This window comes from Microcaecilia unicolor, chromosome 13 (assembly GCF_901765095.1).
Source record: "Microcaecilia unicolor chromosome 13, aMicUni1.1, whole genome shotgun sequence".
Classification (NCBI taxonomy): Eukaryota; Metazoa; Chordata; class Amphibia; order Gymnophiona; family Siphonopidae; genus Microcaecilia; species Microcaecilia unicolor.
In genome coordinates, this window is record NC_044043.1 from 9,144,491 (window position 1) to 9,170,022 (window position 25,532).

Sequence of the window (25,532 nt, forward strand, 5' to 3'; positions counted from 1 at the left end):
GCTATTCTATAAAAATGGGTACCTAAATTAGAACACGAGCAGTTCAAAAGGGGCGTGGCCATGGGAGGGGCATTCACAAGGTTTAGGCTCAGTGTTATAAAATAGCGGAGATCCGTGCCCAACTTGGGTGCCGGGATTTACAACAGATGTCAGCAGGCATAAGTGTCCGCACTCAAAGTTGGGCATGGAAATCCGTGCTAAGTGCTATTCATCCTGGAATGCCCTTTATTGAATAGTGCCGAGTATGGATCTTTCCCGGCACCTAATTTTCGGTTCCAGTTATAGAATTGACCCAAAATGTGCTTGTTTTTGTTTGTCAACAATATGCAATATGTTGTTCATGTTTCCCATGTCGTTGCAAATGATGGCCTGTTCCTAGAGGTCAGCAATGGGAAGAATGAGTGAGAGTTTCACCTATGGAAAGTGCAGTGGCGTACCAAGGGGGGGGGGCGGTTCGCCCCGGGTGCCAGTGGGTGGGGGGTGCTCCGCTCCCGCCGCCTCCTTTAAACAAAAATCGGCGAAGCAGCGTCGCAGGCAGCGCCTCGCCTGCCCTGCTTGTGAAAAAATCAAATCTCTCCTTCTCCTCGTCTTGACGTCGACTCGGGCCTTCCAATCAATCACTGTGTTCCGCCCTCCTCTAAGGTAAATTCCGCGAGGGCGGGCGGGACATAGTGATTGATTGGAAGGCCCGAGTCGACTTCAAGACGAGGAGAAGGAGATTTGATTTTTACAAGCAGGGCAGACGAGGCGCTGCCTGCGATGCTGCTTCGCCGATTCAGACAGTAGTGAGAACGGGACCGAGGTGGGGAAGGAGAGGGGCAAAAGGGACTCGGGTGGGGGTGTTCAGAGGGGAAAAGGGGAGGAGAGAAGGGGACTGGGGTGGGGGTCTCAGACAGGGGAGGGGGAGGGGAGAAGGGGACTGGGGTGGGGGTCTCTGATGGGAGACGGGGAGGGGAGAAGGGGACTGGGGTGGGGGTCTCAGACAGGGGAGGGGAGAAGGGGACTGGAGTGGGGATCTCAGACGGGAGAAGGGAAGGGGAGGGGAGAAGGGGACTAGGGTGGGGGTGTTCAGAGGGGAAAAGGGGAGGGGAGAAGGACTGGGGTGGGGGTGTTCAGAGGGGAGAAGGGGGCTGGAACTGGGGGCTGAAAAAAGGGGCAGAGAGAGAGAGGGGACAGATCCTAGATGGAAGGGGGAGCGAGAGGGAGGGCAGACCCTGGATGGATGGGAGAGGGAGGGCAAATGGTGGATTGAAGGGGCAGAGAGAAAGGGCAGACAGTGGAGTGGATGGAAGGGAAAGGGCAGACAGTGAATGGAAGGGGCAGAGATAGAGGGCAGATGTGGATGGAAGGGGCAGGGAGAGAGGGCAGACATTGGATGGAGGGGACAGCAGAGAGGGCTGACACTGGATGGCAGAGAACGAAGACAGATGCTGGATGGAAGGAAGATGGTGAAAAGAAGATGAGGAAAGCAGAAACCAGAGACAACAAACTGTAAATAAAATATATATTTTTGTTTTTTGCTTTAGGATAAAGTAGTATTGTAGCTGTGTTAATAAATGTTTATAATAGAACATGTAAACAAGGTAATCTTTTTATTGGACTAATTTTAATACATTTTGACTAACCTTCGGAGAACAAAACCCCCTTCCTCAGGTCAGGATAAGATACTGTAACAGCACTATACTGTACTGACCCGAGGACGGAGGTTTTGGCCTCTGAAAGCTAAATGTATTAGTCCAATAAAATGGTATTATTTTACTTTCTATATTTGTTTTATTTCTATTTGTTAATTTGTAAAGTGGTGATTGGTATTTGTTAGTTTTTTTCCAAATTTACATCTGCTGTCTTTATATTTTGCACAGTACTAGGGGGCAGTTTCTGTTTCTGTGGTGTTGCATTGTATGCAGAGTCTGGCATTGGGGGTTCAGTTTAATTTTTGTCACATCAAATTCAACCACATCCAAGGCATGGACACCTGAATGTGGAGTCCCACAAGGATCACCTCTCTCACCAACTATATTCAACCTAATGATGATCCCTTTAGCAAAACTCCTATCAAACCATAACCTCAATCCATATATATACGCCGATGATGTGACAATATACATCCCATTCAAACAAGACACCAAAGAAATCTCCAACGAAATCAATCAAAGTCTACACATCATGAACACATGGGCAGATGTATTTCGCCTGAAATTAAACGCAGAAAAAACCCAATGCCTGATACTCACCTCCCAATACAACACAAATGAATTCAACGCGATAAACACACCAAACCTAAAACTCCCAGTCTCAGAAACGCTAAAAATCCTTGGAGTCACTATCGACCGCCACCTAACACTCGAAACCCACGCAAACAACACAACCAAGAAGATGTTTTACTGCATGTGGAAATTGAAAAGGATAAGACCATTCTTCCCAAGATTCGTCTTCCGCAGCCTAGTGCAATTCCTCGTCCTCAGCCATCTGAATTACTGCAACTCACTATACGCAGGCTGCAAAGAGCAAATACTGAGGAAACTTCAAACAGCCCAGAACACAGCAGCCAGGTTCATCTTCGGAAAACCAAGATATGAAAGGGCAAAACCACTACGAGAGAAATTACATTGGCTTCCACTTAAGGAACGCGTTACTTTTAAAGTTTGCACACTAGTCCATAAGATCATTTACGGCGAAGCCCCAGCGTACATGTCTGATTTAATAGACCTACCACCCAGAAACGCTAAAAGATCATCCCGAACACACCTCAACCTCCACTTCCCTACTTGCAAGGGCCTGAAATACAAGACACTACACGCGTTAACCTTTTCCCACATGAGCATGCAGTCTTGGAATACACTACCGCGCAACCTAAGAGTGATTAACGAACAAGCTTCCTTCCGTAAATTACTGAAGACTCACCTGTTTGAACAAACTTACGGAAAGAGCCAAAACACATAGAGTCCATACTCACTGTTCATCAATGCAACATACATCCACTTCTGATCCCTCATCCCGTAATCCAGTCAATCATACACTTATTCACGGAACTATGTACACCATATGTCTTTGTGTCTAACACTGCCCTTTTAGCGTCCCATTGTCTCCTTCCAATGTTTCTATGTTGATGTCCCATTGTTATATTCCTAATGATATTCGAATGTCTCGCACAACTCTGCACAATGTAATCCATAACCAAGTTGTAACAAATGTATTTCTATTATTCATATCCTATTGTAAGCCACACTGAGCCCGCAAAAAGGTAGGAAAATGTGGGATACAAATGCAATAAATAAATAAATAGAAAGTTTATGATTACTTATCCTATAGTGCAGTGATGGCGAACCTTTCAGAGGCCGAGTGCCCAAACAGCAACCCAAAATCTAATTACTCATCGCGAAGTGCCGGTACTCATTATGGGCGGGGTCACCACATATGACTCCACCCCATGATAGCCACACTCCCTTACACCAGCCTTGGCGTATATAAACAAACATCATTGAAAATATTATACTAGTACAGGAGAGAAAAATATGATTTTTTTTCATTATAAATCATTTCTGTAAGCTGTTACAGCTCCAGTATACCCAGTGCAAAATAAGACAGCAGATGTAAATTCTCAAATTGGACATATTCCAAACACTAAAATGAAAATAAAATGATTTTTTTCTACCTTTGTTGTCTGGTGATTTTGTTTTTCTATCCATATTGGTCCTAGTCGCTGATTCTGCTGCTATCTGTTCTCTTAACTCTGTTTCCAGGGCTTCCTTTCCATTTATTTCTTTACTTTCCTCCTTTCTTCTTCATTTCTTGCCCTCCATCCATGTCCAGCAACCCTCCTCTCCCCTCCAGCCACAAATGTCCAGCCACCCTCCTCTCCCCTCCAGCCGCCCATGTCCAGCCACCCTCCCCTCCAGCCACCCTCCTCTCCCCCTGCCCTCCCCTCCAGCCACCCTCCTCTCCCCTCCAGCCGCCCATGTCCAGCCACCCTCCCCTCCAGCCACCCTCCTCTCCCCCTGCCCTCCCAGCGGCAGGCCTCCCTCCCACCCAGCACCAGGCAATGCACCCACCCAGCACTCCCACCCAAGCACCAGGCCTCCCACCCAAGCACCCAGGCCTGCCTCCCTCCCACCCACCCAGCACCAGGCCATCCACCCAAGCACCAGGCCTCGCTCCCTCCCTCCCACCCAGCATGCACCAAGGCTCCCTTCCCTCCCACCCACCCAAGCAGCAGCAGCAGCAAGCAGGCAGGCCACCCACCCTCCCACCCAAGCACCAGGCCTCGCTCCCTCCCTCCCACCCAGCGTGCACCAAGGCTCCCTCCTACCCACCCACCCACCCAAGCAGCAGCAGCAGTAGCAGCAAGCAGGCAGGCCACCCACCCTCCCACCCAAGCACCAGGCCTCGCTCCCTCCCTCCCACCCAGCGTGCACCAAGGCTCCCTTCCCTCCCACCCACCCAAGCAGCAGCAGCAAGCAGGCAGGCCACCCACCCTCCCACCCAAGCACCAGGCCTTGCTCCCTCCCTCCCACCCAGCGTGCACCAAGGCACCCACCCACCTGGCGTCAAGCGTTCCTCCCTCCCTCCCTCCCTCCCACCGGCACCAGCCCACCATCCCTCCCTTCCTCTGAACCCCAAGAAATTTAAAAGTCTTCCCTGGTTCGAGTAGGCGGCGTCAGCATCAGCAGTAGCAGCGAAAAGCGTGCTGCTGGTTTGGCGCATCTTCAGCCTTCCGTCTCTCAAGCTCTCTGGTCCCGCCCTCATTTCCTGTTAGGGCGGGACCAGAGAGCTTGAGAGACGGAAGGCTGAAGACGCGACGAACCAGAAGCACGCTTTTCGCTGTTACTGCTGATGCTGACGCCGCCTACTCGAACCAGGGAAGACTTTTAAATTTCTTCGGGTTCGGAGGGAGGGATGGAGGCCGGGCGGGCTGGTGCCGGGTGGGAGGGAGGGAGGGAGGAACGCTTGACGCCGATGGGTGGGAGGGCTAAGTTTCGGGTGAGGCGACCGGCGGCGCGCGTGCCAACAGCGAGGGCTCTGCGTGCCATAGGTTCGCCATCACTGCTATAGTGGATTAGGGTGTATCTATGTTTGTGAAAAAGACATGGCTTTCAGTTGGCATTGACTGTGCAGGATCGACGATCTGTACTATTCTGTCTGGTTTCGTTTTACAATAGGTGAATTGATGTTCTGGTGCTCACTGTAGTGTTTAAGATGCTTTCCTTTTCCTTGTGTGACTCGTACAAATGACTGCTTATGGTATGGTAGAATTGCTCTATAGGTCCTGAGTGTTTTGTATTCTCGGTATGCCTAGTACTAGATTTGGGGGGGGGGGGGGGGGTGTTAAAAAATGACCGGCCCCGGGTGTCAACTACCCTAGCTACGCCACTGGGAAAGTGTAAAAGCTACAGCCTGATTCTGTAAGTTTCATCTCAATAGGTTTTTGAGTTTAGTGTGTAGTTTGTTTGTTTTCGAAAATGGCAAAAACGTCAAATACATTTTGTATATTGCAATTGTTTAGGCAGAAGTTTAAAATCTAGAACCATAGCTAATAGGGGACACTGCTGTGGACGTCATATAAATGCTCCCAGGCACTCATCTCACTACTGCTCTCTTATCTTCTTTGCTGAACCAGTGGTGTAGCCAGACAGCCAGTTTTGGGTGGGCCTGAGCCCAAAGTGGGTGGGCACAAAATTTTCTCTGCTCCGCCCTCCCTCCCTCCACTATACCCACCATTTCTCCCCCTCCCCACCTATCCCCTCTGTATGCAGCATGTGTCCCTCCCCTCCACCTCATACACAGCCAAGACTTCTCCCTTCCTCACCCCTCCACCCCTTTGCTGCATCTCCCTCACCCGCCAACCAAGCCTCATCTTTCCATCTTCCCTCTCCCCTGTGCAGCTGCAGCATCTCACCCTCCTTGCAGGCCCGCCCAGCAGCAAAGTTCCTGACGGCGATTCCAGTCGCAGCGATTCCCACACGCTGCCTGCCGGCTGCCGCTCAACAATCTCCTCGCGCTACTAAGCGCTAACCCGGAAGTATCTCCTCCAGAGGAAAGACTTCCGGGTTAGCGCTTAGTAGAGCAAGGAGATTGAGCGGCAGCCGGCAGGCAGCGTGTGGGAATCGCTGCGACTGGAATCGCCGTCAGGAACTTTGCTGCTGGGCGGGCCTGACCCGAAATTGGGTGGGCCCAGGCCCACCCGGGCCCGCCCGTGGCTACGCCCCTGGGCTGAACCCTCCAAAACCCACCCAAACCCCACTATCCTCGACTGTGGACCACTACGATAGCCCTTATGGGTGATGGGGGCACCTAGATGTGGATACAGTGGGTTTCTGGTGAGTTTGGGCGGTAACAGGTAGGGGGAGGTATGGGCCTGGGTCCACCTGTCTACAGTGCACTGCTCTAATGGACCTGGCTATAACATCTGAGGCTGTCATAGACGCTGGTGAACACTCTTTTTATTCACATTTTGGGTGGGTAGGAGGGGGTCAGTGACCACTGAGGGAGTCAGGAGGGTCATCCCTGATTCCCTCCAGTGGTTTTCTGGTCATTTAGGGTACCATTTTGTGCCTTGTTCATTCTAAAAAACAGGCCTAGACATTTTGTTTTGTTCCATTATGGATGTGAAACATTCAAGTGCCCTAAGCCTACCTAATCCCATCTCTGCAACACCCCCAACACGCCTCCTTGTGATCTGGATGCACTGCATATGAAATGCATAGATTAACATCTGCAAAATAGGTTTCAAAAATACTGATTTGGATGTTTTGAGACGAAATCCGTCCAAATGGTGCTTTAGGACACTTTTTGGTCATTTTTCACTTTTGAAAATGAGCCCCATAGGTTTTAAAAAGTGATCATTTCATCAAGGGCTTTACATGAAGGATTAAGGGGGTCATTCTGGCAAATTCAGTAAAGTTTTTGTCCACTTTCAGCGTGAAACCACTTTAAAATTGTAGCCTCGTTACTTAATTGGTGGCTCGTACACATATAGGTTTGTAACACGGGACATCTCTAGATGAAAGTACTGACACACATGACATTTGTGAAATCTCCACTTCTATGCAGAAGCTGCCAGATTCATGCTGCTCATTATTTCAACATGTACATCTGTGAAATGGCTGCTCCTGCTGCACATGCCAGGTATTACAATATATTCTATTCGTTTGGACCTCTCAACTCTGCTTTCTCATCTAAGGAAGTAATTACATTTAAGCAGAAAGAGCTAGGAAGCTTTCCAAACATCCAACATTCAGTGCGGCAGTCCCCCGGAGCAGCAAAATCCACCCCCTCCCCCCCAGCACCACTAACCAGCTGCCAGGATCAGGGGTTCTTCTGCTGGTAGCACCATATAAAGTCATGGAATGTCCTGGGGTTACCCATGGGAATCCAGAGCATCCCACAGCTCCGTACTGTGCCCCAACAGTTCATGACTTTTGTACAGCAAAGCACGGGATGGATCCTGCAGCACATAGGTATGACATGGCAGCAGACAGCATGGCTTTGCCAATTAACATACAGTGGTAAAAAGGAACACTGAGTCCATCTTGAGGCTGCTTGTGTGTTGGTGTTGTTTCTGATTTCCATATGCTGGAATGCTCACATCCATTCAGGAATTCCAGCTGCTTCTGTGCTTATAGATAAGCTGAAGAGGGCTGCCACCCCACCCAAGTCAAGCCAGGCAGGCTGTTCAAGGCCCAGTTTTGCCCTCTTACATCTATAGAGTTAATAAATACAAATAAAACAGAACAACAACCAAAAAAGGCAATGATACCTTTTTTTTAATTAGCTTTTGAAGACAATACCTTCACAGATTTCTGTGAGCTGGACTCATGCCTGCTTATTCATTCTTTCCATTTCTTGTGTACCAAACCTACCAGATTAACATGTCATCTGCTGACAGGTGTCACTTTCGCACACTCTTCTTCAATCAAGACCCATGAGCCAATGGCGGCCCCCACAAACCTCTAGGACAATAGTGGCCCTTCATCAATACTCTTCAGACCACCCAGACACTGACTATAGGTCTTTTTTTTTAGCCTGCATGCAGTTCTGGCACCTTTTTCTGGGTCTGCACTTCCACAGACTTTGCAGCAGACGGAAATGTAAAAGGGCAGCACAGCATTTCCTCTCTTTCTTTCTTTCTTCGATCCCCCATATCCAGCATCTCTTCCTGTTTCCCACTTCGTGTTTAGAATCCCCATCTCTTCCCTTCCTTCGTATTCTATCATCCCCTCTCCTCTCTGTCAAGCTTCTCTTCCTGACTCTCCCAACCTTGCCCATCTAGCTCTGCTCCCTCTGTTCCCTTCCCCCTCGCTCCAGCATTTCCCTTTCGTCCCACGTTTCATCCTCAGCTGCATCAAGGGGTACCGTGGTATGGCAAATCCCAGTGTCAAACACAAGGTTATTTCAATAATAGAATAAAACTGCCGTATCGGACTGCTCTCATAGTGTCTCTCAAAGACCATTACAGCATGAGCCAGACTTTGCTGTACCAGTAAAGCACTGGGAACACAACCCAAAGAGAATTGTGGAGAATGAAGAGATTATGATCGCTTGGGACATTCCCATTCTAACCGATCAAAAGCTGAATGCAAGACAACCAGATAGAGCCGTGAAGGAGAAAAACACAAGAGCTGAATTGATAACAGTGGAGGAGTGGCCTAGTGGTTAGGGTGGTGGACTTTGGTCCTGGGGAACTGAGTTCGATTCCCACTTCAGGCACAAGCAGCTCCTTGTGACTCTGGCCAAGTCACTTAACCCTCCATTGCCCCATGTAAGCCGCATTGAGCCTGCCATGAGTGGGAAAGCGCAGGGTACAAATGTAACAAAAATAAAATAGATACTATTGGAGATTCTACATGGAATGTTGCTACTATTGGAGATTCTACATGGAATGTTGTTATTCCACTAGCAACATTCCATGTAGAAGGCTGCGCAGGCTTCTGTTTCTGTGAGTCTGACGTCCTGCACGTGCAGGACGTCAGACTCACAGAAGCAGAAGCAGAAGCCTGCGCGGCCACATTGGTGATCTGCAAGGGCCGACTTCTACATGGAATGTTGCTACTATTGGAGATTCTACTTGGAACGTTGCTACTATTGGAGATTCTACATGGAATGTTGCTATTCCACTAGCAACATTCCATGTAGAAGGCTGCGCAGGCTTCGGTTTCTGTGAGTCTGACGTCCTGCACGTACGTGCAGGACGTCAGACTCACAGAAGCAGAAGCCTGCGCAGCCACATTGGTGATCTGCAAGGGCCGACTTCTACATGGAATGTTGCTACTATTGGAGATTCTACATGGAATGTTGCTATTCCACTAGCAACATTCCATGTAGAAGGCTGCGCAGGCTTCTGCTTCTGTGAGTCTGACGTCCTGCACGTACGTGCAGGACGTCAGACTCACAGAAGCAGAAGCCTGCACGGCCACATTGGTGATCTGCAAGGGCCGACTTCTACATGGAATGTTGCAACATTCCATGTAGAATCTCAAATAGTAGCAACAGTGGAGGAGTGGCCTAGTGGTTAGGGTGGTGGACTTTGGTCCTGAGGAACTGAGTTCGATTCCCACTTCAGGCACAGGCAGCTCCTTGTGACTCTGGGCAAGTCACTTAACCCTCCATTGCCCCAGGTACAAATAAGTACCTGCATATAATACGTAAGCCACATTGAACCTGCTATGAGTGGGAAAATACAGGGTACAAATGTAATAAAAATAACAGAGGTGTTAATGTCAAGTGATTATTCTATGAATAATGTGGAGAGAGAGATCTTCAAATATTAACAAATGTAGTCTGAGACCCAGAAAACATGGCAGAAAGATATAGAAATATTCCCCATTGTATTTGATGCTAAAGGCCTGATTAAAAGGAATTTTTATGCGCCCTAGAAGGAAGTTCTTTTTGGCATGATGCACATTCTATAGCGAGTGTTAGCAATAAATTAAAGAGACTGAGATTACGCTCCACATGCCCTGGTTTAGGAGTGGTGTCATGGTGTGCACAAAATATATCCATTTGGAGGCACTGCCCCAGGAGAAACGACACAATAACAGAAGAGTTGGCCTTAGTCACACATGCCCTATCCAACTACAGAATAAACTAAAAATAGAAATATGTAGATGGAAAATGTAATATGGACGATGCAATAAACCAAATTAGCAAGTTTCTGCCAGGTATTTGTGACTTGGGTTGGCCACTGTTGGAAACAGAATATTGGGCTAGATGGATCATCGGTCTGACCCAGTATGGATGTTCTTATGTTCAGTAAATCATCTAGACTGGACATTATACACCCCAGAGTACTGAAAAACTCAAAAATGAAACTGAAGAGTCCACAGTTCTTAAAGATTTGAAAGAAGCCAGTGCAATAATACCAGTTTTTAAGTTCTAGGGGTGATCTGGGAAACTACAGAAAGGTGAACCTGACATAAGTGCCAGGCAAAGCGATAGAAATTATTATAACAAACAGAATTACCGAACACATAGACAAACATGATTTAATGGGACAGAGTTGACACGGATTTAAGCAAGAGAAGTCTAGCAGATTGGTGAGGCAAGACTTTTCTTGGTTAAGTCCATGTCCCATTAAATCATGTTTGTCTATGATTTAATGGGACAGGTGTGAATGCACAAGTGGATAAAAGTGATCCAGTCCATGTAGATTTTCAGAAAGCTTATAACAAACTCCCTCTTGAGAGGGTTAGCCACAGCAGTTTAAAGGATTCCATCCTTGTCACCATTGTTCACAAGCGCACAGGTGTGGTGAAGTCTGAAGTCACCCTTTCTCAAAAGTTCACAAAAAAAAACAAAAAACAAATCCTAATTCGATCCTGGATTTGCAGGTTTCCAACCAGAAGATTCAAGACAGAAGGGCTCCAAAATCCTGGTAAGTAATATTTTCACATTTTAAATCCTTGGAGGAGGAGTGATGCAGTTCAATCTCGGTTGCCTTTTCTTTCACCTGAACTCCCCCACCACAGCTCAGCTTCTGCTCTTCAGGAGTTATCTATGATTTTTTCAGCAGAAAAGAACAGTCTCCAGAAAGCAAACATACACAGAGCCAAAATAATAATACAAAATAAAAAACAATAAGGAATAAGCATTCCTGTAATCAGTCTCAAAGTTGTAGGCTCAGCTATTCATGGCATTCACAGTCAGTGTTCAGCAGAAGTATTTTCTCAAAGCAATGCAGAAAGGGTTTAAAGTTCCCTCCTTCCCAATCTTTAAGTTTCCATTTACTTCCTTCTTTTATCATCAGTATCTGTAGGACACAGCTTAAAGGGCAGTGTCCCCTGCCCACCTCCCTTTTATCAGATTCTTTAGCTTACCCAATATCCACCCATTGGGCTGTAAACTTCAGGAATAAAGGAAGAGGAAAGGGAATGGGCTTGATATCAGGGCCGCCGAGAGGTGGGGGGCAGGGGGGACAAAATTCCCCGGGCCAAGGCCTCCAAGGGAGGCCCAGCGCCGCAGTCCCCTCCATCCGCCCCCCTCCGTCCACCAGCGGGCCGGGCCCCCCTGAATTCAAATCATAGCGCCTCACCTCAACCTTGCTCCATGTGAAAGAAGCGCAGCCGTGGCAGTCTGCAGATCGCAAGTTATGTCAGACGAGGGCGGGACACAGGGAGGGAAGGCCCGAAGGGAGGCAATCTGCAGACTGTCGCGGCTGCGCTTCTTTCACATGGAGCAAGGTCGAGGTGAGGCGCTATGATTTGAATTCAGGGGGGCCTGGCCCGGTGGTGGACGGAGGGGGGCGGCGGCGATGACGACGACCTCGGGGGGGGGGCCTTGCCCCAGGCCCGGCCCAGTCTCTTGGTGGCCCTGCTTGATATACCGCCTTGCTGTGGGTTTTTCCACTACATTCAAAACAGTTTACATACTATATACAGATACTTATTTGTACCTGGGCCAATGCAGGGTTAAGTGACTTGCCCAGATTCACAAGGAGCTGCATTGGCAATTGAACCCAGTTCCCCAAGATCAAAATCTACTGAACTAGCCAGTAGGCTACTCGTCCACTCTAATAAGTTTCCAAATGCTGCCCCCAAAGCTCTGGCTTATTCTGTAGTGACTTCTATTTGTTGTTCAGGATACTGTTCCCAATAAATTCCATGTTTTCAGCAGGCTGGAGTTCAGCCCCTTTCTCCCCCTTTCCTCTATCAGCCTTCTTCCAAGGAGGAATGGATTGGGCAGCTCCTCTCTTCCCCTCCCCTGCCTCTCTTTAGCTCCATGATGTACTGTTTGGTTAACCAGTGGAATTGGGCCTTATCTGAAACCCACCCTCTTCCTAAGGACTGACACCTTCCCTTCCAGGCAGGCCGTACAGGTTGAGCTTCAATTCCTTCCCAGGGACATGCTAAGTTTTCTACCCTCCTGTGGGTTCTGTACCCATCCTGAGAACTAAGGCCAAGTATATTCAAGAAAGGGTTTAAAGCCTGAGATGCTTCCCCCCCCCCCCCCCCACATCTGAACGTATCCTGAGGGAGTCTGAAAACAATAGAAATTTTCTTTTTATGACGCAGTTTGAAGTCTGTAAGATTTTTATAGAATAAGAGTCTGGAGAAACTTAATATTTTAAATTAGGATTGATGTTTTATGTATTTTGCATTGTTATGTATACTGTTTTATCTGTTCTGCAATTATGAATGTTATGCTTGTGATCCACTGAGAATTGTTTAGCTCATGCTGAGTACAAGTACTTTTTAAACTAAATTAAATGTGTAAACTGCATACCTTCATTTACACCAGTCCCCCAAGTAGGTGAAAGTGATCATACCTACATTCAAGGTGTGTTCTGTGCCGCAGAAAAATACCCACAAAAGTAGTAGATGTAAACCGCTTTGCCTGTATCTACAGAAAGTATATCAAGTGCGGAATAAACATAAACAAACACTAGTATTTTATAAAATTCATTGCCAGAGAATGTGGTAAAGGCAGTTAGCTTAGCGGGGTTTAAAAAAAGATTTGGCCAGCTTCCTAAAGGAAAAGTCCATAGACCATTATTAAAATGACTTGGGGGAAATCCACTGCTTACTTCTGGGATAAGCAGCATAAAATGTATTGAACTTTTTTGTGATCTTGCCAGGTATTTGTGAGCTGGATTGGCCACTGTTGGAAACAGGATGCTGGGCTTGATGGACCTTTGATCTGTCCCAGTGTGGCAATACTTATGTACAGAGTCTAGTAGGGGCCTACTTGTCTTAATAAAATAGTGCTTATTTGAGTACCTCTGTAGGTCCTACCCATTGTACCCCGTTATAAAATTACCTTTGAAAAGTATAAATCCAGAAGAGTTGTTTGATCCTTCAAAGGAAGATAAGCAAAATAGTTTGGAAATTCTCAACGTTTCAGAGTTAATTGATCAAGTCTCTAGCCCTTCAAACATTTGGTGGTTTTCTTTGTTATGGAAGAGGTAGTTATAAGAAGGAAAGAAACCAAGCAGCGGTTCGTCCAAGAAAGCGGGGAGACCAAACTGTATATTCTAAGGAGTAGCACAACATATGAGTAGGGGTGGTGGACAAACTGTACAATCCCCCCAAATTAACAAATTAGACCTATGCAGTGTGTTTTTCTAGTAAAAAAGGTGCCGGTACTCAGGAGTGGGGTGATCACGGAGGAACCCACCCCACAATAGCCAGGCCCCCTGCAACCAGTCACAGAACCTATGACAAGGCAGAATTGGTGTGTAGAGCCTGAGCTCTTTCATTAAAACTTGGGGTCCATGGGTCAATTTTAGCAGACAATGGAAACGGTGCCGGTACTCAGTACCCCTCGAGTACCCCCTCAAAAAAAGCCCTGGGCCTATGTGTTAAAATGCCATTTATCGGGAAGCATAAAACATCCATAGGGAAAGGAGGGTGAGGCAAAATGCCCCAAAACATACAGAAATAACACAACAAAAGCGAATAAAAGAAATAAAGGACCACTTTATTGGCAGTGGCTTAAATAAATTGAAAAACCTGTATTCATTTTCTTTAGATATTCATTTTTCTAGTTCATATCTGGATACTATGAGTTTGTTTGTCATTCATTATGAAAGCTGTTGCCTGGCAAGGAATAGAAAGAGTCACACATTAAAGTTTTGTCAGCAGAGCCTGGTTATCATTGTATTGTCAGGCCTGGGGAGGGAAGGTCCCTTGTCAGCTTTACAGCTCTTGTGCCACTTCTATTAATAGTGAGCTGATACAACCTCTAAATATAACTGGATGCCTCTTCATAAAAGCCGTCCCCAGGCAGCTGCTCTTTCCAGAACCACACACAGCACACACCAAGTTCACAAAGACTCCCCAGCCTTCATCTGCAGAGCCGCCATGTCCGAACGACGGGTGCCCTTCACCTTCCTGCGCAGCCCGAGCTGGGATCCATTCCGTGACTGGTACCAGGGCAGTCGCCTCTTTGACCAGTCATTTGGGCTCCCCCAAATTCCACAGGACTGGCAGCACTGGCCAAGCACCAGCTGGCCAGGCTACATCCGTCCGCTGCCCAACCTGGCTACTGAAGTGATACCCTCTACCTCCCCAGCCACAGTGGCCACCGCCACACCCAGCTACAACAGAGCACTGAGCCGCCAGCTGAGCAGTGGCATCTCTGAGATCCAACAGACCGCCAACCGCTGGAAAATCAGTCTGGATGTAAACCATTTTGCCCCAGAGGAGCTGCTGGTCAAAACCAAGGATGGCATTGTAGAAATCACAGGTAAGGCCTCGCCTACGAGGGACCAAACAAGGTCACCTTAATAAAATAAAACTGTGGACTACCCTGTTCTGTGACATTCAGGTCAAGTCCCTTCAGCTTCTTTTATTTGCTGTTACGTGTAGGATAACATTTTATGGATCTGAAGAGTGAGATTAGAGGAACAGAAGGAGATGCCTGGTGCACTCTTAAATATGATTGGGAACTTCCAGGAGAGAGAAATAAGGAAGGGCCTCCCTCTTAAACCAGGAGAGGTAGCAGTGGTCTTATCACTGCAGAGTGAAAATAGATTTCAGAGATCAGGATGTGTTATTGCTGTAGTAGCATCTCTATTCATTGTCTAATGACAATATTCACACATTGCAAACAATTTAAGTTTTATAAATTAATTTCTACGTATAAAAGTAGTAATTATTAACAGTACTATCGTACTTTGTTATTGTATATATGCCTGGATTTTCTCCTAGGTGGACAGAAAGGGGAAAGGGAGGAGCAGGGGGCATGTCTGAAAGGAAAATATTTTGTTACTGTCGGAAAACTATCTGGGGCCACTGAGGAGTATCAGGTGTACAAGAGAAAGGCAGAAAGAAAGGAAGATACACAAGTAAAGAGAAACAAGGAGAGTGAGACACATGCACTATACAGGGAGAGACATGCGCTACACAGAGATGCAGAAAGAGACCTCAAGAGCTGTCAAAGAGATAATAAGGCCTCTGAGCACCAAGAACAAAGCTGGGAATTAGGGGTGGTTGACCTTGCAGGATTAAGAGCCCCTTCTCATGTGGAATAAAAACCTTCTCCTTTAAGTTTAAGAAGGAGGCCGATGAGGAATCCTCACCCTATTCACAAAAGTGGGACAAAGGCCATACATGCATTTCACTGAAAGGGAAGACACTCCCACACTATCTTCCTCACCTCTACATACATCAGTGACATCATCCCTTAAATATCCCTTAAATATCTCTTAACATATGGCCTTTCCCATCTGCCCATCCTTGCCATCTACTCTCCCTCTCACTCCCTTAGAGATCCTATCTACTTGCCCAAAGCTCTCTTGGAATCAGATACGGTTTTTGTCTCCACTGGGAGGCTGTTCTATAAATTTGCCACCATGAAGCAACATTTCCTCAGGTTATTTCCGAGTCTATCCTCTTTCACCTTCATCCTATGCCCTCTCATTCCTCCTCCAAACCACCAGAGACTTCCCTAAATATCGCTTCCTTTTCTAACCACCATATTGTTCAATGATATTCATTCATTTCAGTATTTATATACCGCTTAGACCTAAGCGGTTTACAGTTTCATTTTACAGGTACTGGGTTTGTCCCTAGTGGGCTCACAGTCTAAGTAGTGCATTGTACCTGGGGAAATGGAGGGTTAAGTGACTTGCCCAAGGTCACATGGAGCTGCAAAGGGAATTGAACAGAGTTCCCCAGGACCTCAACCCACTGCCAACCATCAGGCAGCAGCAGGAACTGAGCCCAGTTCCCCAGGTCCGCAACCTGCTCCACTAACCATTAGGCCACTCCCCCACTCCTTTGAATATCTTTTCAAATCACCATAGACTTCAATGGTATCACCTCTTAATTATTTTTGCCTCTTGTTATGGGAACATCGTAGGTACAGGCAGCTCAAACTTACAGAGGTGAACAAAGCCACAAAGCAGTTGCGTAGAGTCCCAGAAGGCAGGTAGATGAACAGTGCAATGGTGAAGCCCTTACCAGCAGCTGTTCTTTTCAGCTGAGGCCATAGACTTCGATGACATCACCCCTTCAATATTTGTTCCTCTACTTAACCTCTTCAATGACATCATCTCCTTACATCACCACAGATTTAATGGTATCACCCTTCAAATAGCTCTTCCTCTTCTTAACCACCAGAGAATTCAATGGCATCATTTCCTTAAATAAGTTATTAAGTGCCATAGACTTCAATGACATCACCCCTTCAATATTTGTTCCTCTACTTAACCTCTTCAATGACATCATCTCCTTACATCACCACAGGTTTAATGGTATCACCCTTCAAATAGCCCTTCCTCCTTAACCACCAGAGAATTCAATGGCATCATTTCCTTAAATAGGTTATTAAGTGCCATAGCTTTGATGGCATCACACCTTTCCCTCATCTCTCTCTCCTCCACACTCTTCAATGACATAAGCCTTCCACATGTCTTTTCCCCACATCAGTCTTCTCCATAGATGCCAAAACCATCATCCCCTAAAATTGCTCTTCCTTGCCTCTTTCACTTCCAGATACTTCAGTGGCAGTTCTTCCTCACACCCACCACCACCGTGTTTGGCTTATATCATCCTGTTTTACAGTTTATTAAACCACCCATTAGGGTTTTATAGATTTAAGTAATATTTCCCCTTTTAATAGCAAACATGCCCTCATTATAATTATTGAAAGTCATCAGACAGACTCTGAGGTAATATAGCAGGCTGAACAGTTTTTTAAAAGGTAGCTACACTCCTGTAGGGTAATCAGAAAACGCCAGGCTCTTCTCTTATATTCATGCATATTTGTTAGAGCAATAATATTTTTTTTAATAGCACTTTTAACCAAAGCACTGTACTATTATCTAAGAACTGATCTGTAAATCAGAAGATAGAGATTTTTCTACCATCTTGCAACAGGCGAGTTCCAGTAAGTGTTACATTGTGCAGCTAGTACTAAATGTATTTGCAATGTCAGGATTAGCACTCTTCATTTTCTGAAAGTGCCCTGGGATCTGCAATATATGCAGAGTGGGAAAACAGCTCATTTTAATATTTCATGTGAAGGATGGTAGTCTCAGTACCGACTCAAAGGGAAACGTCCCTCCCACACAAATGTTTCTCAAATGCGGCAACCTTTGGCTTTTTCTGCAAACATAAAAGAAGCACACTGAGCTCACTATCCAACTCTGTACTTGAGACTCTCTGCCCATGTCTATCTGTTTCTCTGGTTCTTAATGAGCTTGAGCAGCATGGTGCGGGCAGTCCCACACAGTTCTTTTTGTCATGGGAATATCATGGGTACAGGCTCTCATGTGGCTCACAGAGGTGAACAGAGCCATAAAGCAGTTGAGTAGAGTCCCAGAAGGCAGGTAGATGAACAGTGCAATGGTGAAGCCCTGAAAGCAGGAGGAGAAAGAAGAACAGACTCAGCATGGGTCCCAGTGGACCTCCCCTCACCCATTTCAAGCCAGCACGGGGCCTGTGAACTGGCAAGTACATTGGATCAGGGCTGGCTCACAGAGATGGGCACCCTTGAAACCATGCTGGGACACTGGTACCCACTCGATTCATATGGAAATGTTCCCTGTGCTAAGCCACCAACATCGCTTACTGTACCTGGTGTTTCTTTGATATTTGTGAGCTAGTTGCTGAGTAGACCCCATCTGAGATCTTATGGTAAAGCTCTATTACTCTAGTTCTGAAGCTCTACATGGAGATCTGATTTTCAGAAGAGCCACAATGATCATTCATAAGATATATCAAAAGCAACAGAACAACGTTTTTCAAAGGAGGAGACAAACAAACCAATCTCCAGCCCCATCTCCAAACTCTCTCAAGTTGTGTTGGGCCATTGTGCTGTCTATGAGACATACAGTATTTATATATAGTTAGCTCAAGAACAATTTTGGTGTGCGTATTTTGATTTACCAGAAAACCAGGCTCGTTTGTGGCCTCAGTGAAACCTGTCTTCCAGAATCAAAATCATAAATACATGTTTAAGGTCTTTAGTCACGTCATCTGTGGTACCTGTTCTAGCAATTCAAAGAATAAACAGGGAAGTGGCCTTTTATTTTACAGGTAAACATGAAGAGAAGCAGGATGAGCACGGCTTCATCTCCAGGTGTTTCACCAGAAAATACACGTGAGTATGAGTAACATGACAAGCTGTTTTCAGCACCCACGACAGAGTTTGTGTTTTGCTGTTGTCAGTGTGGGTATCATGCTGCTTTTCTCCTCTCCTCCCACTTTGGATTTCAAATTCCTACCCATGGACTTCTGATCAGCAGAGCCAGCCCTAGAGTATCTGACACCACTGAAAGCCCACCTTTTCACTACTGCCTTTGGCTCCTAACCACTACTCATTTGCCCTCCTCCTCTTTACCCTTTAATTCCCTTCTGTCTCGCCTCACCCCATGCCTGGAACAAACTCCCTGAGCCTATACGCCGTGCCCCCTCCTTACCCATCTTCAAATCAATGCTCAAAGCCCACCTCTTCAATGTCGCCTTCGGCACCTAATCAGGAAAACTTAACTACCCCAACTTGACATTTCGTCCTTTAGATTGTAAGCTCTTCCGAGCAGGGACCGTCCTTAATTGTTAATTTGTACAGCGCTGCGTAACCCTAGTAGCGCTCTAGAAATGTTAAGTAGTAGTAGTAGGGACTGACTCTCTATGTCAAGTGTTCAGCGCTGCGTGCGTCTGGTAGCGCTATACAAATGCTATTAGTAGTAGTAGTTGGGGTGGCTCAAGACCCTACTTCCTGAAGTCCAGCATTTCCTCTTCCCCTCCCTACTGTCCTCAGATAGCCAGCATCTCCTCCCCTCCCTATCCCCCCTCATGTCCATATTATCCCCTTCCCAACCCCCCCCCCCCCCCCAGTCCATTATTTCATCTCTCTTTTTCCTCTCTACCCACTCCCCTTCTGGGTACAGCATCTCAGCATCTCCCCTTCCTTATCTCAGTCCTGTGTCCTGCATGCTCTCCCTGCTGTTGCCAACCCCACCACCACTTAAAAGTACTCCAAGCCAGTGCACAGCCTTGCAGTAGAGGCCCGCTGCAACCTCCCTCTCTCCCACTAATAAAGGATTTCTTGTTGGAGGTGGCAGAGTTTGAATGCAGGCCTCTACTACAGGGCCCCATGCCCTACATGGAGTACTTTCAAAGCAGCTTGGGAAGCCATGCAACAGCTGGCGTGACGGAAGGAAGGAAAGCTTCCATGATGCGCTCCTGCCACACCACTGTCCCCTAAATGCAGCCATCCTAGGCAGAAGCCTAGGGCTGACCCTGCTGATTGACTCCCACATCCCTTCTACTACTACTTATCACTTCTATAGCACTACAAGGCATGCGCAACGCTGTACACCATACATGAAAAGACAGTCCCTGCTCAAAGAACTCACAATCTAAATAGGACAGACAAACAGACAGAACAACTAAGAGGTAAGGGAATTAAAGAGGTGGGGATAAAAGGGTACAGGGCAAGTGAGTAGTGGTTAGGAGCAGTGGCGTACCTAGGGTAGTTGACACCCGGGGCCGGTCATTTTTTAACACCCCCCCCCCCCCCCCCCAAATCCAGTACTAGGCATACCGAGAATACAAAACATCAGGACCTATAGAGCAATTCTACCATACCATAAGCAGTCATTTCTATGAGTCACACAAGGAAAAGGAAAGCATCTTAAACACTACAGTGAGCACTAGAACATCAATTCACCTATTGTAAAACGAAACCAGACAGAATAGTACAGATCGTAGATCCTGCACAGTCAATGCCAACTGAAAGCCATGTCTTTTTCACAAACACAGAAACACCCTCATCCACTATAGAATAAGTAGTAATATTTAAACTTTCTATTTAGACAAAAATTAAACTGAACCCCCAAGATGCCAGACTCTGCATACAATGCAACACCACAGAAACAGAAACTGTCCCCTAGTACTGTGCAAAATATAAAGACAGCAGATGTAAATTTGAAAAAACTAACAAATACCAATCACCACTTTACAAATTAACAAATAGAAATAAAACAAATAATATCATTTTATTGGACTAATACATTTAGCTTTCAGAGACCAAAATCTCCTTCCTCAGGTCAATACAGTATAGTGTGTTACAGTGTCCTATCCTGACCTGAGGAAGGGGGTTTTGTTCTCTGAAAGTTAAGTCAAAATGTATTAAAATTAGTCCAATAAAAAGATGACCTTATTTACATGTTCTACTTATAAACATTTATTAACACAGCTACAATACTATATCCTAAAGCAAAATAATTAAAATATATATTTACAGTTTGTTGTCTCTGGTTTCTGCTTTCCTCATCTTCTTTTCACTGTCTTCCTTCCATCCAGCATGTCTTCGCTCACTCTCTGCCATCCAGTGTGTGCCCTCTCTAATGTCCCTTCCATCCAGTGTCTGCCCTCTCTCTCTGCCCCTTCCATCCACTGTCTGCCCTCTCTCTTCCTTCCATCCACATTTGCCCTCTCTCTCTGCCCCTTCCATCCACCATTTACCCGTCTGCCTCTTTCTCTCTCCCCCTTCCACCCACCATCTGCCCTTTCTCTCTGCCCCTTCAATCCGTCTGCCCTCCCTCTCCCATCCATCCAAGCTCTGCCCTCCCTCACGCTCCCCACTTCCATCCAGGGTCTGTCCCCTCTCTCTCTGCCCCCTCTTTTCAGCCCCCTTATTCCACCTGCCCCTAGTTCCAGCCCCAGCCCACATCTCCCACCTGCCCCCCTTTTCAGCCCCACTATCCCACCAGTCCCCAGCCCTTTTCTCCCATCAGTCCCGAGCTTCAGCCCCAGCCAGTTCTCCCTGTCCCCTTTAAAGCCCCCAGTTTCAGCCCCTGCCCCGTTTCAGCCCCCAGTTCCAGTACTAGCCCCCTTATCCCAAATACCCTCCTTTTCAGCCCCCAGTTCCAGCCCCCTTCATCCACCACATGCCTTGCATCCCCCCTTTTCAGCCCCAGACCCATTCTCCCACCTGCCCCAGGCATGGACCCATTTTCCCTCCTGCCCCCTTGTCAGACCCCCAGACCCCTTCTCCCATCTGAGCACTCCCCTCCCCAATCCCCTTCTCCCCTATGACCACCCCCACCCTCCCCAATCCCCTTCTTCCCTCTGAGCACCCTCACCCTCCCCAATCCCCTTCTCCCCTCTGAGCTCCCCAATCCCCTTCTCCCCTCTAAGCACCCTCCCCAATCCCCTTCTCCCCTATGAGCACCCCCACCCTCCCCAATCCCCTTCTCCCCTATGAGCACCCTCCCCAATCCCCTTCTCCCCTACGGTATGAGCACCCCCACCCTCTCCAATCCCCTTCTCCCCTCTGAGCACCCTCCCAATCCCCTTCTCCCCTATGAGCACCCCCACCCTCCCCAATCCCCTTCTCCCCTATGACCACCCTCCCCAATCCCCTTCTCCCCTATGAGCACCCCCACCCTCTCCAATCCCCTTCTCCCCTATGAGCACCCTACCCAATCCCCTTCTCCCCTACGGTATGAGCACCCCACCCTCTCCAATCCCCTTCTCCCCTCTGAGCACCCTCCCCAATCCCCTTCTCCCCTATGAGCACCCCCACCCTCCCCAATCCCCTTCTCCCCTATGACCACCCTCCCCAATCCCCTTCTCCCCTATGAGCACCCCCACCCTCTCCAATCCCCTTCTCCCCTATGAGCACCCTATCCCCTTCTCCCCTACGGTATGAGCACCCCACCCTCTCCAATCCCCTTCTCCCCTCTGAGCACCCTCCCCAATCCCCTTCTCCCCTATGAGCACCCCCACCCTCCCCAATCCCCTTCTCCCCTATGACCACCCTACCCAATCCCCTTCTCCCCTATGAGCACCCCCACCCTCTCCAATCCCCTTCTCCCCTATGAGCACCCTACCCAATCCCCTTCTCCCCTACGGTATGAGCACCCCACCCTCTCCAATCCCCTTCTCCCCTCTGAGCACCCTCCCCAATCCCCTTCTCCCCTATGAACACCCCCACCCTCTCCAATCCCCTTCTCCCCTATGAGCACCCTACCCAATCCCCTTCTCCCCTACGGTATGAGCACCCCACCCTCTCCAATCCCCTTCTCCCCTCTGAGCACCCTCCCCAATCCCCTTCTCCCCTATGAGCACCCCCACCCTCCCCAATCCCCTTCTCCCCTATGACCACCCTCCCCAATCCCCTTCTCCCCTATGAGCACCCCCACCCTCTCCAATCCCCTTCTCCCCTACGGTATGAGCACCCCCACCCTCTCCAATCCCCTTCTCCCCTCTGAGCACCCTCCCCAATCCCCTTCTTCCCTCTGAGCCCCCCTCTCCCATCTAAGCCCCCCCTAAAGCCACCACCCTGCTTTTTTTTTTTTAAATCCGTGCAGCGATGCAGGCAGCGCCTCGCATCTGCCCTGCATGAACTGAAAAGAGGAAATCGCTTTGCTGACGTCGGGCCTTCCCTCGCTTGTTGTCCCGCCCTCTTTTGAGGTAACTTCCTATTTCCTCGAGGGCGGGACAACAAGTGAGGGAAGGCCCGACGTCAGCAAAGCGATTTCCTCTTTTCAGTTCATGCAGGGCAGACGCGAGGCGCTGCCTGCATCGGCGATCGCTGCACAGTGCACGAATTAAAAAAAAAAAAAAAAAAGCTGTCGGCTCTCGTGGAGCACCCCCCACCCGCTGACACCCGGGGCGGACCGCCCCCACCGCCCCCCCCCCCTTGGTACGCCACTGGTTAGGAGTCAAAAGCAGCGTTAAAGAGGTGGGCTTTTAGCCTGGATTTGAAAACAGCCAAAGATGGGGCTAGACGTACAAGCTCAGGAAGTCTATCCCAGGCGGGAGGTGCAGCAAGATAAAAGGAATGGAGTCTGGAATTAGCAGTAGGGGAGAAGGGGGCAGACAAGAGAGATTTATCCACAGAATGGAGTGCCCGAGGGGGGACGTAGGGAGAGACAAGAGTGGAGAGGTACTGGGGAGCGGTAGAGTGAATGCACTTATAGGTGAGTAAGAGAAGTTTGAATTGAATGTGGAAATGGATAGGGAGCCAGTGAAGTGACTTGAGGAGAGGGCTAATGTGAGCATAGCGACTCTGGCGGAAAATGAGTCGCGCAGCAGAGTTTTGGACTGAGTGAAGAGGAGAGAGATGGCTAAGTGGGAGGCCGGTGAGAAGCAGGTTGCAATAGTCTAGGCGAGAGGTGGGTTCTGGTAGAGTGCTTAGAGAGGAAGGGACGGATTTTGCTGATGTTATAGAGAAAGAAACACAGCAGAACTCCAATCCCCTTCCCTTCTCTCCCCCGAACTAAAATTTGGATTTTTTTCCACTTCCTTCTCTCCCCCTTCCCCCCTTCTAGGCTCTTTACCATCTTGCCACTACTGATTCTGAGGCTCATGCTCCTTCCCAATCCCACAATGTTGTTATTATCCCATGCCAGGGGTTCTCAATCCAGTCCTCGGGATACATCTAGCCAGTCAATGAATATGCATGACAGAAATTTGCATGCACTGCCTCCATTGTATGCAAATCTATTTTATGTTTATTAAAAATTTAGTATACCGCTTAACATGAGTAGACCAAAGTGGTTCACAATTTTATACAATAAAATATGCAAAGACAAACGGAACTCCATAATAGTAATAGCAAAGACCTCTACTCATTCACACAAAGAGCAGACACATTATTCATCCCAGTGTATGGGCCTTATCCTTCACCAAGACATCAGTAAACGTGTTTGCTATCTCCACAATCAATATTAAAAGCCTCCTTAAATAGCAATGCAAATTCACTGTGGATATCCTGAAAATCTATCTGGTTAGGTGTGTCCCAACTTGGGTTGAGAACACCTGGCCCGTGACCATGCTCACAGGCCTCACCTTCAGTCCAGAAACCTAAAGAGGAAGGGACACTACAGTGCCTGTGAGTAGCAGGGCTGCTGAGAGACTGGGCCGGGGCAAGGCTGCCCTGGGGCTCCGCCCCCGAGGCCACCGCAGTCCCCATTTGCCACCTACCCACCCCCGGCCCCATCAGCCCCCCTCCGTCCGCCACTGGGCTGGGCCCCCTGCATGCAAATCACAGTGCCTCACCTCCGTGTGAAAGCGCAGCAGTGCAGATCGCCTCCCTTCGGGCCTTCCCTCCCTGTGTTCCGCCCTCGCAGAAGTTACATCAGACGAGGGTGGGACACAGGGAGGGAATGTTTAGGTAAACCAGTCCCTTTTCAGTGTTATAAGAGCAGTACACACTCCTTTTCATAAATCAGACCTTTTGCATGGTTATCAATGCAGTGTATATTGCTTGGGTAAATCAGCCACTTTTCAGTACTGATGGGGCACTGTATTCACTCCACAATCTGCTTCTTAATACAGTCTTAATCCCTTGCTCAGGATACACTCCAGTTTTTTTTTTCTGATAACAAGGTGGCTTTTGTAGGAGAGACAGTTTTGCCCTGTGCTTCCTGTGGAATAGTGAACCTGAAATGTCTGACATAATTCCTCTGTCCATGAGTGAATCAAAATACCTACCTACATCCCCCCCCAAAAGGCTCTGCTTTATTGGAAGCCCACTAAGATGTGTTACTGCATGCGATTCACTGCTGTTATTCTTATCTCTTTCCAGTCTGCCCCCAGGTGTGGATGCAGGCATGGTGGTCTCGTCCCTGTCACCTGATGGCACACTGACAGTGGAAGCTCCGCTCCCAAAGCCGGCTGTTCAGTCTGCAGAGATTACTATTCCAGTAACTTTTGAGAGCCGTGCTGAGATTGGGCCGGCTGAGGTGAAGAAGCCAGAGGAGGCCACCAAGAAATGACATGCATCCCACTACAAGGACTGCATCTCTGTAGCAGGCTGCCAGGGATTCTCTCTTTTTACACTAGTGTGTTAACCGTGTTTCTAAGATAAAGTGGAAAACAACTCTGCTTGTCTGCTTTTATTTTCTGTCTTATGTTTCAAGTCGTTTTGTATTGCATTTGTTTCCCTTTAGGTTCTGCCATTATTCTTTCCTCTGGCTCTCATCAGGGAGTCACTGTGGACAGGGTACTTCATCTTACCCCTTGTTTTTATCAGGAAGTAATCGAATATGACATTTCTCCTTACCCCTTTCCATTTTGCTGGAATCCATTATTGCCAGTTCAGACCTCACCTCCTTTAGTAGAATAGGGTGCAGCTGT

General features: G+C 47.8%; 1 protein-coding gene across 1 annotated transcript; it reads left to right on the forward strand.

The window, feature by feature from the left end:
* The first annotated feature begins 14,226 nt into the window (after positions 1 to 14,226).
* On the forward strand, positions 14,227 to 25,280 carry HSPB1 (heat shock protein family B (small) member 1). The gene is made up of 3 exons (XM_030222607.1): positions 14,227 to 14,679; positions 18,477 to 18,540; positions 24,982 to 25,280. The coding sequence occupies exons 1-3, from the start codon at positions 14,295 to 14,297 to the stop codon at positions 25,169 to 25,171; spliced, it is 639 nt and encodes a 212-aa protein (XP_030078467.1). The 5' UTR covers positions 14,227 to 14,294; the 3' UTR covers positions 25,172 to 25,280.
* Positions 25,281 to 25,532: the final 252 nt, after the last annotated feature.